Below are 13,339 nucleotides of genomic sequence, written 5' to 3'. Positions count from 1 at the left end.
ACGATAAAAGATCTCCGGTCTCTCCATCCCAAATTATGTCATTTTAACTTTGTTAGATAGTCAAAGTATCTTAAGTTTGACCAAATTTATATAATAAAAATAATAATATTTATGATACCAAATAAGTATAATTAAATTCTTTATTAATTATATTTTTATAGTATACCTGTTTGATGTTATAATTTTTGTAATTCTCTTTATAATTTTGGTAAAACTTAATATAATTTGACTCTTCAAAAAAATTGAATGACTTATAATGTGAACGGAGGGAGTAATAGATACGTGAGACGCCCACAGGTTGTCTCGTCCCACCAAACACGTTTGATCCAACAAGGATGACAGCAGCGGCGACAGCACAAGATGGTGGCGACGGCCGCGATTTGACTCGCTAGTGGTCCTTTTTAATTTTCTCGAGGATGGCTCGCTAGTGATCCTCGACCTCGTGCGTCGTCCCAACGTGTGAAGAGAGGAAAATGCACTGGGCTTGTTTTAACCTATGAACGTGGCCCTCCAAACTTGCTCACCACAGCTGGTTGACGAGCTCGGCGCAGCCCAATACAGCCCACGAAAGTTCAACAACACTCGCACGAAGGATGAGCCAGCACTCCACTCCACACATCCCTAGTTGCTGGTCCATCGTTCGTTGCAGATGGCCTGTACGAGTCAATACGCCGTTAATTGGCAACCGATGTCAGCGCACATTACGGCAAACACATGTGTCTAGCAGGCCAGTAAATCAATAATACTAGGTTCTTGTTCTTCCCTTCTTCTAATTGCGACAAAAGCTTGGTAATGCTCTTCATCAGAGAGTAATTCAACAGAGAGATCGGTCTGTGACGACTGTGATCATCCACAGCTTCAGGGTTGGATTTCTTTAGGATTAGAGCGATAAGTGAAGAATTTAGGCTGCTTATGTCCATAGAAGTATCGAAGAAGTCTTGAATCAGTCTTATAAAATCCTGCTTAATTAATGATGGCCCAACACTTCTTTGATAAAGAGTTCATTGAAGCCATCTCCTGGTGCATGGTAGTTTGGCATGCCTTTTATCAACATCAATGTGAAATATTTAGGTAGTATAACATTCTCAAATATGTGGAAGTTAATCTTAACCACTAGCAGCACCATCACACCCAACCTAAAAGTGTAACATAATGACATGCAAGGCAATTGTCCAGCACCAACTGTAGTCCACACTCATTCAGACTGCAAACACATTGCTGGAAACATATATGATATGGAGAGAGTATGTGAAACTAAAAAATTAGAAGATATTTCCCCAAACAGCAAGCAACAACGATGCTGGACAAACAATAGATACATAGCTACATGGTATTTTTGGTAGAAATATAAAATTTGATAGCTCGATACAAATATTGATTCCGAACATAGTTTCTCATATCTCTCCGTCCCATAGCTCCTCCAAGCTCTTGTATGGCCCGTCTGGTGACAAAAAGGACTCCCCATGACACGCTCTCCTCTGTGGAATCCCCATGATCTTCTCCTTGTCGTCGTCGGTCAACTCCCAATCGAAAAGCTCCATGTTTTGCTTCAACCTCTCCTTGTTAAAGCTCCTCACCACAAAGCACAACCCTTGCTCATGCAGCCACCTCAATGCCACCTATAAATGTATAAAATGGATGATGACCAGTTCATAAATAGGTCACAGCCACAGTGCTACAACGTTCGAAATCTTAGTTATTCCAACAAACACAATTTTGTCTTTTTTTCTAAATAAAGAAGTTATGAACTAGGAGGAAGGAGTAACACAGTACCTTGTCTTTACCCAAATTAAACAGCTTATCTTCAATTCAAAAAAGAATTTATCTTGATTATCCACGGATCAAATTAGAAATACTTCTTGTTTATGTGTATATAACCAGTACAGGGCCACCTCTTTTGATTCTTCAAAAGGAAGAGTTGTGGTACTATTTACACAAACGATAGGCGCTGAATAATTCATTAGGTCAGAAACCCACATCATTGGATAATAACTATTTTGAGTTTTGCATCATTCCTAAACCAACGTCCCAATCCAAAAACCATAAGATAGTTTTACTTGTCAAGTCACATAAATATAGAAATCATATTCTAAATAGTTAGTTCTTGAGAATAAATTTTATCTAGTTGTTGTTGTAGTTATATGTTTCTCTCTTCTATCATCTACCTATTCTCTCTCTTTATAGTTCTTGCATAGATATAGTTTTCTATTATGTATTTAGTAGATATTATCTACATACAAATAATAAAAAACGAGCCAATCTAATCTTTCCCCCTTTAATTTGCTTTTAAATTTTTATTTACCTGGGCAATCGTCCTGCCTCTCTTGGCGGCGATGTCCTGCAGCACGCCGCTCTCCATGACGGCGTTGGATCCCCACATCGTGCCGATCGCGCCCAGCGGTGAGAAGGCGGTGACGACGACGCCGTTCTTGGCGCACACCTCCCTGACTTTCTCCTGACGCCAGCCGACGTTCAACTCCACCTGGTTCACCGCCGGCGGCACGGCAGCGAAGGCGAGCAGCCGGGACATCTTGGCCGCGGAGAAGTTGCTGACGCCGATGGACCTCGCGAGGCCGAGACGGTGGCACTCCTCCATGGCACGCCAGACGCCCTCCATGTCCAACGGCACGGGCTTCTTGTTCTCGTCGGTGGCGAGGGGCCAGTGGACGAGGAAGAGGTCGAGGTAGTCGAGGCCGAGGCGGGCCAGCGACTCCCGGAGCGCCGGGAGCACGCGGTCCGGGTGCGCGTCGTTCATCCAGAGCTTGGAGGTGACGAAGAGGTCGGCGCGGGTGGCGACAGCCCCCGTGGCGACGGCGTCGGCGACGGCGGCGCCGACCGCGCCCTCCGTGCCATATACGGAGGCCGTGTCGATGTGGCGGTAGCCGAGGCGGACGGCGTGGAGGATGGTGGCCGCCAGGTCCTCCGGCGTGCTGGAGGAGCCGGTCCCGAAGCCCAGCACGGGGATCGCGTGGCCCGTGTTGAGCGCCAGGCACGGGATGCTCGCCGACGCGTCGGCCATGGCGTTCTTGGGCAGTTGGGCGGTCAAAGGATGCGTTTGTGTGCTTCTTTGTTTGGGCAGTTGTAAGGTCAAGATTCCTCTGTTTATATGGACTCTTCAAGATGATAAGAAAAGTAGTTGGAACGCTTAACGTTTCAAACTAAATCAAAGAATATAATATATATCTATATTAAATCAAATCATAGAATATAATCTATATTTACGTCTATATCTAAGCAAAATTTTATGCTATTTTTTTCATCCAGCCCATTTAAATTAGCCCAAGTGTCAGATCCAGTACCTCTTTACGAAGCCCACTCGCTAGCGCGGCCCAATTTTGCCACCAGTCCCAACAGACCTACGCTCACGTCCGGCCCAATCACAGCCCACTCCAGCAACCAGTCCAAACCCACATGCGCAGGCGGGGAAAAAAACAAAACACACTTCGGCACAATTTGACATAATGTCCAATGAACCTTTTTTTATTTAGCATTGCAGAGACCTTCAAACTTTTTTACGGGAAATCACCCTTATGGTTAGCAAGACAAAAAAAGATAAATAAAACTATAAACATGTGGTATTATTATATGATGAAATCACCCTTATTGTTGGCAAGACAAAAGATAAATAAAATTATAAACATGTGGTATTTCATATATTATATGAAATAATGTTAAAATTGGTCGATGCTAGTTTACTTTAGATATAACGCAACGGACTCTAAGACATATGTTCCAGCTCCTGAGTCTATACGAAAAGGAAGAGAAGGAAAATCGGCATAAGCTCTAAATCCAATCGAAGAGGAGCTGGAAATCAAATAAAAAAATAACACAAGATTTTTCTTCACTATCCTCAATTTTAGAATATACTCAAATCAAAAAAATTTAAAGCATTGGGGTCCAAAGAAACAAATGTTTGAAAATAGCAATCGAACTTATCTTCGCTCCTATCAATAAAAAAACCAACATCCCCTCAGGCAATATATCACAAATATAATTTAATAGAAAAAAAATACAAACTGACTATCACGTCAGGTGGTTAGATCTGTAACAAATTTGACAAATCAATTTGTCACGTCAATATATCTGCAACAAATTTTACAAATCAATTTGTTAGGGAATTAGATATGCAATGAATTTGATTTCTACCTTAAAAAACTAGATCGTACTAAACATGGTAGCAATGCAACAAATACACATAGAAGTATATTCTTTTTTTTTTGTTTTTGAGGAAGCGTGTACTTTGGTGCAATTTGATAAATAGATGGCGTGTTTGAGATAGAAATTATAACAAAAGCTGAACGATTCTGTTGCAACATAAGAATACGTTTACTTTTTAATATTAAATAAAGGAGGATATTTCTTGTCTAACAATGCTCACAACCATCTATAGGGATCTGACGAACTGAATCTCTCTTGTGACTACTGAGTTAGAGTGACATGTTCAAACATTGTACTGAGTTCCATTTCAAAATGAATTGGATTACGGAGTGTTTTCATAGTCTATCACTCTATCATGTACCATACAAATTAGGGTAGCATGTGACCAGAGACATAGTACAAAGTCCGATTCCAAAGTGAATTCAAACACACAACAAGCTCTCGTTGCAATGCATGGCCATATTTCCAAGTAAAGAGACAAAATTTCTGCCGTACTTTTTTTACGCCTCTTCGTATGCTCTAATATTCTTGTATATCTTTTCCCGTTTATGTCTAGGTTCTATCCGTATTCCTGGTTCCATCCGTATTCTTTTTTTCCATAACAGTACACCACCACGTTAACCGTATCTGCTTCGAGTCTGCGTTCTGCCCGTCCACCTCCCTTACTGTGAGAAATCCGGCCCAAACCTGATCCGTCAAAGTAGCAAAGCGTCAGTGTGATTGCAAAATTCTGTGTCTCCAGGAAACAAAACGAGAGCTTTTTGATACAAATTATATTTCAAAGTTCTGTCCTCGCTCTCTGAATCAGTTTGCATTTCAGCATTCTTTTGGGTGCCTCAGGGGGCATTCGTACAGTCCGGTTTGATAGTTTTTTTCTGGCGAGGTCGTCCACTCGACTAGTTTCATCCTCACTCTAAAGTTTACATGCAGATTGTCAAGTAAAACTTTTTATGTTTCCAATGTCTATGGCCCTGCTCACAGCCAAGATAAGCAAGATTTTGTCTACTGGCTGATGGATTTGGATGCTGCAAACTTTGAAGAGTGGATTCTTTTGGGGGATTTTAATTTGATTAGATCTTCAGATAATAGAAATATGCCTGGTGGATGTTCTTCAGAAATGTTGATGTTCAATAATCTGATCAGCTTTAGAGGCTGGATTGACTTACCTTTTCAAGGCCGTGCATTCACCTGGAGCAACATGCAAGATCCTCCTCTGTTGGTGAAATTAGATTGGGTTTTCTGTACTGCAGCATGGTTGCTAGCTTTTCCCAACAGCATGGTGTATCCTTTCGCTAGACCAGTGTCTGACCATGTCCCATATGTGCTTCAAATCAAAACTGCTGTCCCTAAAGCTCAGGTTTTTCGCTTTAAGAATTTTTGGCTGGAGTTCTCCTCCTTTTTGCCCCTGGTTAATAATCTCTGGAATATGGCGCCCTACTTCATTCAGCCAGCTAAGAATTTAACTGCTAAGCTGAAATTTGTCAGGCAAGGGATTAGAAAATGGAGCGAGAAAATTTACAACCTGCAGCAACTTATAGAAAATTGCAGCTGGGTCCTGGCACTTCTTGATGGTCTAGAAGAGCAGAGAAATCTCAGTCAGCTTGAATTAAATTTCAGATCTTTAGTGTGCAAACACATTGCATTCCTCCTAGAAGCAAAAAGAATTTTTTGGAAGCAACGCAGTACAGCTAGATGGGTTACTTTGGGAGATGAAAACACCAAATTTTTTCATGCCTTTGCCACCAGAAATTATAGAAGAAATTATATTGCTACTCTCAAGGTGGATGAGAACACTCTGGTTTCTGAGCATGATCTCAAAGTTGGAATTTTGTTGGCCACTTTTCAGGACAGATTAGGCTGCTCAGAGTTTACCAATATTTCTTATGATGATCTTGGCTCCTTCATCCAGCCAATTCTCCTGCCTGTTCTTGATGATCCGTTCTCTGATGAGGAAATTCTTATGGCAGTCAAGGCTATGCCCCCAGACCATGCTCCTGGTCCAGATGGCTTTTAATGGCCTGTTTTACAAAAGGTGTTGTAACTTAATCTCCCCATTGTTCACAAACTTGTGTGATCACTTTTTGTTAAACCTAAAACAGGATCTCTAGGCATAAATCTAGCATGTCTACTTGCACTGTGAATAAACCGTGAGTCCTAGAATCATCTACTAGTACTAGATTAGAGATAGAATGAGAGAGAGGGGGGGGTGAAGGGGTGCAAACCATCGGCCGCCTTGGATGAAGATGGGCTCGCCATCTTAGTGCTTGGCGATAACCCGGTGGTGGTGCAGTAGCGGTGTCGTCCGGGGTCGGTGTAGAGGTCATAGGGCAGCCCGCCGTCATAGCAGTCCTCCGGCGTGATGCAGAGGCGGTGGCGGCGCTTCCCATCGCTGGCAGCACACCCTCTGTGATCGGTTAGGGTTTAGGACTGTAGGTGGGTGCTAGGCGGATCAGGCGAACCTCGTGCTCAGCGCCCCAGCCCCCACCTCCTATTTTTGGCGCTGTGCGATGGGGCCCACCAACCATATTAGGGTTGGGCACACCCCATCAGAGCGCAGATCCAAGGGCCCAATAGGCCAGGTGGAGATCAACTAGCATTCTCCCCCTTGATCTCACTTATAACTTAAACTTAACTTACTTACTTTCTCTTATTCCCATTCCATCACAGATCAGTGTATAGAGCGTGCCTCATCGTCACGGTCTCTTGCCATTAGATTAAACAGCTACAATGCACCTCTCTGTTTTCAAAACAGATTCGTAACTAGGCCCTTATTGTCAAGAAATCATAGGCTTTCCCTTAAACCCATGCCGGCTGCGTGTTCTCTGAACACACTGGGTGGTAAGCCTTTTGTAAGCGGATCCGCGAGCATCTTTTCTGTTCAATTAACGCTCATGATCAAGACTAATTATATGATCCCCGACTTTATCTTTCACAACATAATACTTTTTGTCAATGTGTTTGGCAGCACCACTTGACTTATTATTGTGAGCGTAACACACTGCTGGATTATTATCGCAGTATAACTTGAGTGGTTTATGTACGTCGTCTACCACTTTCAACCCGGGAATGAATTTCTTCTGCCAATTCACCTGCCTCGTGGCCTCATAACATGCTACAAACTCGGCATACATTATGGACGATGTAGTGACAGTTTGCTTTGAGCTTTTCCTCGATATAGCTCCTCCTGCGAGAGTGAATATGTATCCTGACGTGGACTTTCTTTCATCTCCCGCATAATCAGAATCTGTATACCCCACTATGTGTAGGGAATCAGATCTTCTGTACATTAACATGAGACCCTTCGTACCTTGCAGGTAATGCAAAACTTTCTTTACTAATTTTCAGCGTTCTATTCCTGGATTACTTTGATATCTGCCAAGCAACCCGGTAACATATGCTAAGTCAGGGCGAGTACACACTTGAGCATACTGTAAACTTTCGACAGCTGAACTATATGGAACCACTTTCATTTGATCCATCTCATATTGATTCCTAGGACATTGAAATTCCCTATATCTGTCGCCCTTGACTATGGGAGCAGGTGATGACTTACAATTTTGGATACTGTATTTCTTTAGAACTTTTTCTAAGTATGCCTTTTGTGATAGTCCTAAAACATCATTTTCTCTATCTCGATGAATCTTTATTCCTAGGACGAACGAAGCTTCACCAAGATCCTTTATATCAAACTTTGAGGACAAGAACTTCTTTGTTTCTAGTAGTAGATTAACATCACTGCTAGCGAGCAAGATGTCATCCACATACAAGACTAGGAAAATGTATTTCCCATTCTTAAACTTTGCATAAACGGAATTGCCCTCTACATTTTCTTAAAACCTAAACTTTCTTATTGTACTATCAAACTTCAAATACCACTGTCTTGAAGCTTGCTTTAATCCATAAATGGATTTCTTCAGGCGACATCCCATGCGTTCTTTTCCTTCCATAACAAAACCTTTCGGTTGTGTCATATAAACATTTTCCTTCAAATCCCCGTTTAGGAACGCCATCTTTACATCCATCTAATGTAATTCTAAGTCATAATGTGCTACAAGCGTCATTATGATTCTAAAAGAATCCTTACATGAGACTGTAGAAAATGTCTCATTGTAATCTATGCCTTCTTATTGCGTGAAACCTTTCGCCACAAGTCACGCTTTAAACCTTTCTATATTCTCTTTGGAGTCATGTTTAGTTTTGTAGACCCATTTACAGCCTACTGTCTTGGCTCTTTTAGGAATTATTTCTAAGTTCCAAACTCCGTTGGTTTTTATTGATTTCATTTCATCTTCCATGGCTTCAAGCCACTTGGATGAATGAGCGCTTCTCATGACTTCTTCAAATGAGGTGGGATCACCCTCCATTTGAAATTCCTCATATTCATAAACTTCATAATCATCAGGAATGACTGATTTTCTAACTCTTTGAGACCATCTAGGGGCCTCGTTAGATGACGCTTGTTCTATATGAAGCTGTTGTTGCTCTTCCTCATGTGTGACAACAGCTTCTTGGGGATCCTGAAAGACATGTTCCTCATGCTCATTCATTGTTGCCACAGGAGAACTAACAACATGTGCTGTTTCTACAGTGTCTTGCATTGTTGGTACAACAACAATAGGTAGCGTGAAAAATGGTTCATAAACCATAGGAGTGGGCACATATACCCGCTTGTCTTCAAAACTTATTTCTCGCGCTACCATGCTCCCCCTTATCATATCTCCAAGAAGACAACATGTCTTATTTCTACAAACTTCGTTTGTCTATTAGGACAATAGAAGCGATAACCTTTTGACTTTTCTGGATAGCTAATGAAATGGCAACTGACTGTCTTGGAGTCCTGCTTCCCTATGTTTGGGTTAAATATTTTTACCTCAGCAGGACAACCCCACATGCGTAAATAGTTTAGCGAGGGTTCCTTTCCTGTCCATAACTCATACGGTGTTTTGGGCACCGACTTACTTGGCACTCGATTAAGAATATGAATGATAGTTTTTAACGCCTCCATCCATAAATTTATTGGTAAGGTAAAGTAACGTATCATGCTTCTCACCATATTCATTAAGGTACGGTTATGAGCTACTCCATTCTGTTGAGGCTCGCCCGATATAGAATACTGGGCTACTATGTCATTTTCTGTAAGTACCTTGTAAAAGGTCTAGAAACTTGGCCATATGGGGTGTGTCGACCGTAGTACTCCCCCCGCGGTCAGACCTTACTACCTTAATCTTTAAGTTGTGCTGATTTTCTACTTTAGCCTTGAATATTTTAAATTTATTCAATGCTTCCGATCTTTCTTTAATTAGATAAATATAGCCAAAACGAGAATAGTCATCTGTGAATGTTATAAATGAATCATAACCATCCACACTCTTCACAGGAAAAGGACCACATATGTCTGTGTGGATTATTTCTAAAATTCATGCGCTTCGTTTGACATCTTTCTTTATTTTCTTAACATACTTTCTTTTTATGTAATCTATGCATTGTTGTAAATCTGAAAATTCTAAAGGAGGAATAATTGATTTCTTAATCAATCGCTCTCTTCTCCCCCTCAAAATACGGCCTAAACGACAGTACCATAATTTTGAAGATATATCATGCACTCTCTTCCGCTTATTTGTGCTTCATAGACGAGGAAGCATTCTCATTCTCAGTACTTACATCATTCACATTCTCAGAAAGTGATAATAAATAAACCTTGTCTTGACGGAAGGCAAGACCAACACATTTATTATTATAAACAAATCCGACATTTGCCATTACCAAAATGGTAATCATATCCATTGTCATCTAAACGTGAAACACTTATTAAGTTTCTTCGCAAAGAGGGTACAAATAGAACATCTGAAAGCTTAAGTAGAAAACCATCAACTAATTCTAGAGAAAGATCTCAAATGGCTTCAACTTGAGCTTCAACTCTATTTGCTACTTTAGTTCTTCTTTCTCCTCTTTGCAGGGTCCTTCTCGTACAAAATCCCTTTAATGAATTTGCAACATAAACAGTTGTATCTGAATCAATCCACCAAGTTGATTTTGCATAACTTAAATACAGGGATTCATCTATAAATGTAATGAAACCATCACCTCTCTTCAGCAGGTTCTTCAGAAAGTCTGGATAGTCCCTCTGATAGTGTCCATGCTTCTTGCACCATTTGCACTGTTCCTTTTCAAGTTAGCGTTATTGAAGTTCTTTTTTTTTGTCCTTGACAAGGTTAGTAGAGTCACTCTATAAGGACTTCAGCCTTTCCTCTTCTTGAACACACATTGTGATGAGCTTTTCTATGTCCTACTGTCGGGCTGCATGTTGTAGTTAACAACAAAGGTTTCATATTCTTTTGACAAGGAAGCAAAAACCAAATGAATCAGGAACTCATCCTTGAGTCCTAAATCCATTGGCTTCAGCTTCGAAGCTGTGTTGCTCATCTTCAATATGTGCTCTCTTATACCGCCACCAGTATATTTTTCATTGAACAATTTCTTGATCAATGTACTAGCATAAGCCTTTGAAGAGCTAGTAAACTGACTCTCCACCTTCTTAAGGTACTCAGTGGCGGTATCACAGTCTGGGATAGACCCCCTTATAACATCTGAGATTGTGGACTTAGCCACCATCAAGCACTTATGGTTTGATATGTCCTATTTCTTATGCTCAAGATTATACTTCATGCGCACTTCTGTATGATCTCGCTGTCGAGGAGTGAAATCAGTATCAGACTCATTTTCTTCCCTCACCGGGTCCACTGACTCAGTAGGACATGGGGAGGTGAGCGCTAAGTCATTCTTGGACAGCGCTAGTGCGAGCTCATACTTCTCTCACCATACTCTGTAATTGCCCCATTCTAGAGGAGGTATGTACGAGATGAATGCCATTGGGTTGAGTCCTGAAAAACATTGTTAGAGATAGTTAGAAAATATATCATTATAATTGCATGCTTTAATTTAACATTGGTCAAAATTAAAACAAACAATATTCTTATACACTAATTCTATATCATCGTTGGGCAAAAATAGAATTAATGCATGAAAAACTGATGATTAAACATTATAATATTGCTATTATCAACGTTAGTCAAAAAAAATAACAATATTATAATTTATTGATTAAAATTGACTATTCTTCAAATTAAATTCTCCCGTCAGTTCGAATTTAATTAGAAGATGATTAACTTTAACATTGCAGCGGAAACAAGAAAAAAATCATTATTTATTTTTTAGAAACATTAAACTTTTATCAACTATTCTATGAAAAATTATTCTGTTGGTTCAAATTTTAATAGACATATTAAACTAGACAAAATTCATCAAAATCTGCTTCTGAAAAATAAATAAACTTTAAACTTTATTTACTGTTTATTCTGGCCCGGCCTGCAGCAACAGTAACCGGCCCATCAGCAACAATGCGTGGCCCGGCCTGCTGCAGCAGCCCCCGCGCGCGCTCGCGGCACCTCCCTGCGCCCAGGCCGCAACCTGGGCCTGGGCCAGCAAAGTCACCCGCCGCGCTTGCCCGCCTGGGCCGATTTCGGCCTGATGACATTCCAGTCATCGGATCAGATCTGACGGTCGTCCGTGCGCGTCGCTCGATCAAAACGGCGACGACAGCTGCTCCCCTGAAACCCTAACGCCATTCTTTTCTTTCCTCTCTCTCTCTTCGTCGCGCTCCTTTCTTCTCCCCTCAGCGCAGCAGTAGCGAGCGACCGAGCGAAAGCCAAGAGGAGATGGCGCCGTCGCTAGCCCCCTCGCCGGCGCTCGCGCTCCCCAGCAGGTGAGAGTGCCGCCGTCGAGCGGCCTAGCCGTGGCGCCCTTGGCCAGAGCTCACGCAAGCCTAAGAAGCAGCGGCGGCTCGGCTTCTCCTCTCTCGCCGACGAGGCGGCGGCGGAGCTCCTTCCCGCGCGCCGGTAGGAGACAACTCACGCGACGGCGGTGGTGATGTAGAGGCGGTGGCGGCGCTTCCCGTTGCTGGCAGCGCCCCCTCTATGATCGGTTAGGGTTTAGGACTGTAGGTGGGGTGCTAGGCGGCTCAGGCGAACCTCGTGCTCGCCGCCCCAGCCCCACCTCCTATTTATAGCGTTGTACGACGGGGGCCCACCAACCATATTATGGTTGGGCGCCCCCGATCAGGATGCAGATCCAAGGGTGGGCCTATTGGTGGAGATCAACTAACACTTTTATCAGGGCAATGTCAATTTGCAGTCCATCAATAGTTCGTTTATCACTTTAATTCCAAAGAAGCAAGACCCAGAGACTGTTAATGATTTGAGGCCCATTTCACTTTTAAATTGCTCTATGAAATTGCTTACTAAAATGTTGGTTAATAGACAGCAGTCCGTAATCACACAAGTGGTTCACACCAATCAATTTGGCTTCATCAAAGGGAGGACAATTCAGGATTGTTTGGTGTGGGCCTTTCAATTTCTGCATATATGTCATCAGTCCAAGAAAGAGATGATTATTCTCAAGCTCGATTTTGAGAAAGCGTTTGATAAGGTGGAATATCAGGCTATTTTACAAATGTTGTTTGTCAAAGGCTTTTCACAGAGATGGTAAGCTGGATTTTCCAAGTTCTATCTTCTGGCACTTCTTCCGTGCTTCTCAATGGAGTACCAGACAAGGTGTTTCGTTGTCGATGAGGGGTAAGGCAAGGAGATCCTCTATCTTCTCTCTTGTTTGTGTTAGCAGCTGATATGCTTCAGAGTATAATAAATTCTGCCGCTGAAAAAGGAATTCTTTCACATCCACTGGGTGATCGCTTTGAAGGGGACTTTCCTATAGTCCAATATGCTGATGATACATTGCTTTTTATGAAGGCTGATGCCCGAGAGCTTTTTGTGTTGAAAGGCCTGCTTAGCTCCTTTGCCTCCTCAACAGGACTGAAAATAAACTATTCTAAGTCATCTCTAGTGCCGATCAACATGACGGAAGAGAAGGCCCTTCATTTGGCTCGCACTTTTGGCTGTGTGGTAGGGCAGTTACCTTTTACTTATTTGGGTTTGCCCCTGGGTACTACTCGGCCAGCAGTGGACTTTTTGCCTTCGGTATGTAGAATTGAGCGAAGGATGGCAGGAATTGCTAGTATGCTATCTTATTACGGCCGACTAATTTTGGTTAATTCCTTGATCTCATCACAGCCTATGCACTGGCTCAGTACCTTGAAGTTTCCAAAGTCTGTTGTTAAACAAATTGA

General features: G+C 42.1%; 2 protein-coding genes across 2 annotated transcripts; one reads left to right on the top strand and one right to left on the bottom strand.

Annotated features, from left to right (window-relative positions):
• Positions 1 to 1,162: 1,162 nt before the first annotated feature.
• LOC136531160 (probable NAD(P)H-dependent oxidoreductase 1) lies at positions 1,163 to 3,087 on the bottom strand. The gene is made up of 2 exons (XM_066523861.1): positions 2,303 to 3,087; positions 1,163 to 1,619 (listed from the first exon to the last, which is right to left on the bottom strand). The coding sequence occupies exons 1-2, from the start codon at positions 3,017 to 3,019 to the stop codon at positions 1,395 to 1,397; spliced, it is 942 nt and encodes a 313-aa protein (XP_066379958.1). The 5' UTR covers positions 3,020 to 3,087; the 3' UTR covers positions 1,163 to 1,394.
• Positions 3,088 to 5,584: 2,497 nt separating this feature from the next.
• LOC136531158 (uncharacterized) lies at positions 5,585 to 6,172 on the top strand. Its single transcript, XM_066523860.1, has one exon. It carries the CDS (start codon positions 5,585 to 5,587, stop codon positions 6,170 to 6,172), a length of 588 nt encoding a protein of 195 aa, XP_066379957.1.
• Positions 6,173 to 13,339: the final 7,167 nt, after the last annotated feature.

The sequence above is a fragment of the Miscanthus floridulus genome, unplaced genomic scaffold (genome assembly GCF_019320115.1).
Source record: "Miscanthus floridulus cultivar M001 unplaced genomic scaffold, ASM1932011v1 fs_292_1_2, whole genome shotgun sequence".
Classification (NCBI taxonomy): domain Eukaryota; kingdom Viridiplantae; phylum Streptophyta; class Magnoliopsida; order Poales; family Poaceae; genus Miscanthus; species Miscanthus floridulus.
The sequence above is the reverse complement of the archived record's forward strand: the minus strand, read 5'-3'. Positions and strand labels throughout refer to the sequence as shown.

What these genes read in the sequence shown, in the direction of transcription:
- LOC136531160 (XM_066523861.1), bottom strand. Translation starts at nt 3,019, where the DNA reads ATGGCCGACGCGTCGGCGAGCATCCCGTGCCTGGCGCTCAACACGGGC. An exon ending in GAGGCAGGACGATTGCCCAG is followed by an intron (nt 1,620 to 2,302) that starts GTAAATAAAAAT and finishes ATACATTTATAG; the next exon opens with GTGGCATTGAGGTGGCTGCA.
- LOC136531158 (XM_066523860.1), top strand. Translation starts at nt 5,585, where the DNA reads ATGGCGCCCTACTTCATTCAGCCAGCTAAGAATTTAACTGCTAAGCTG.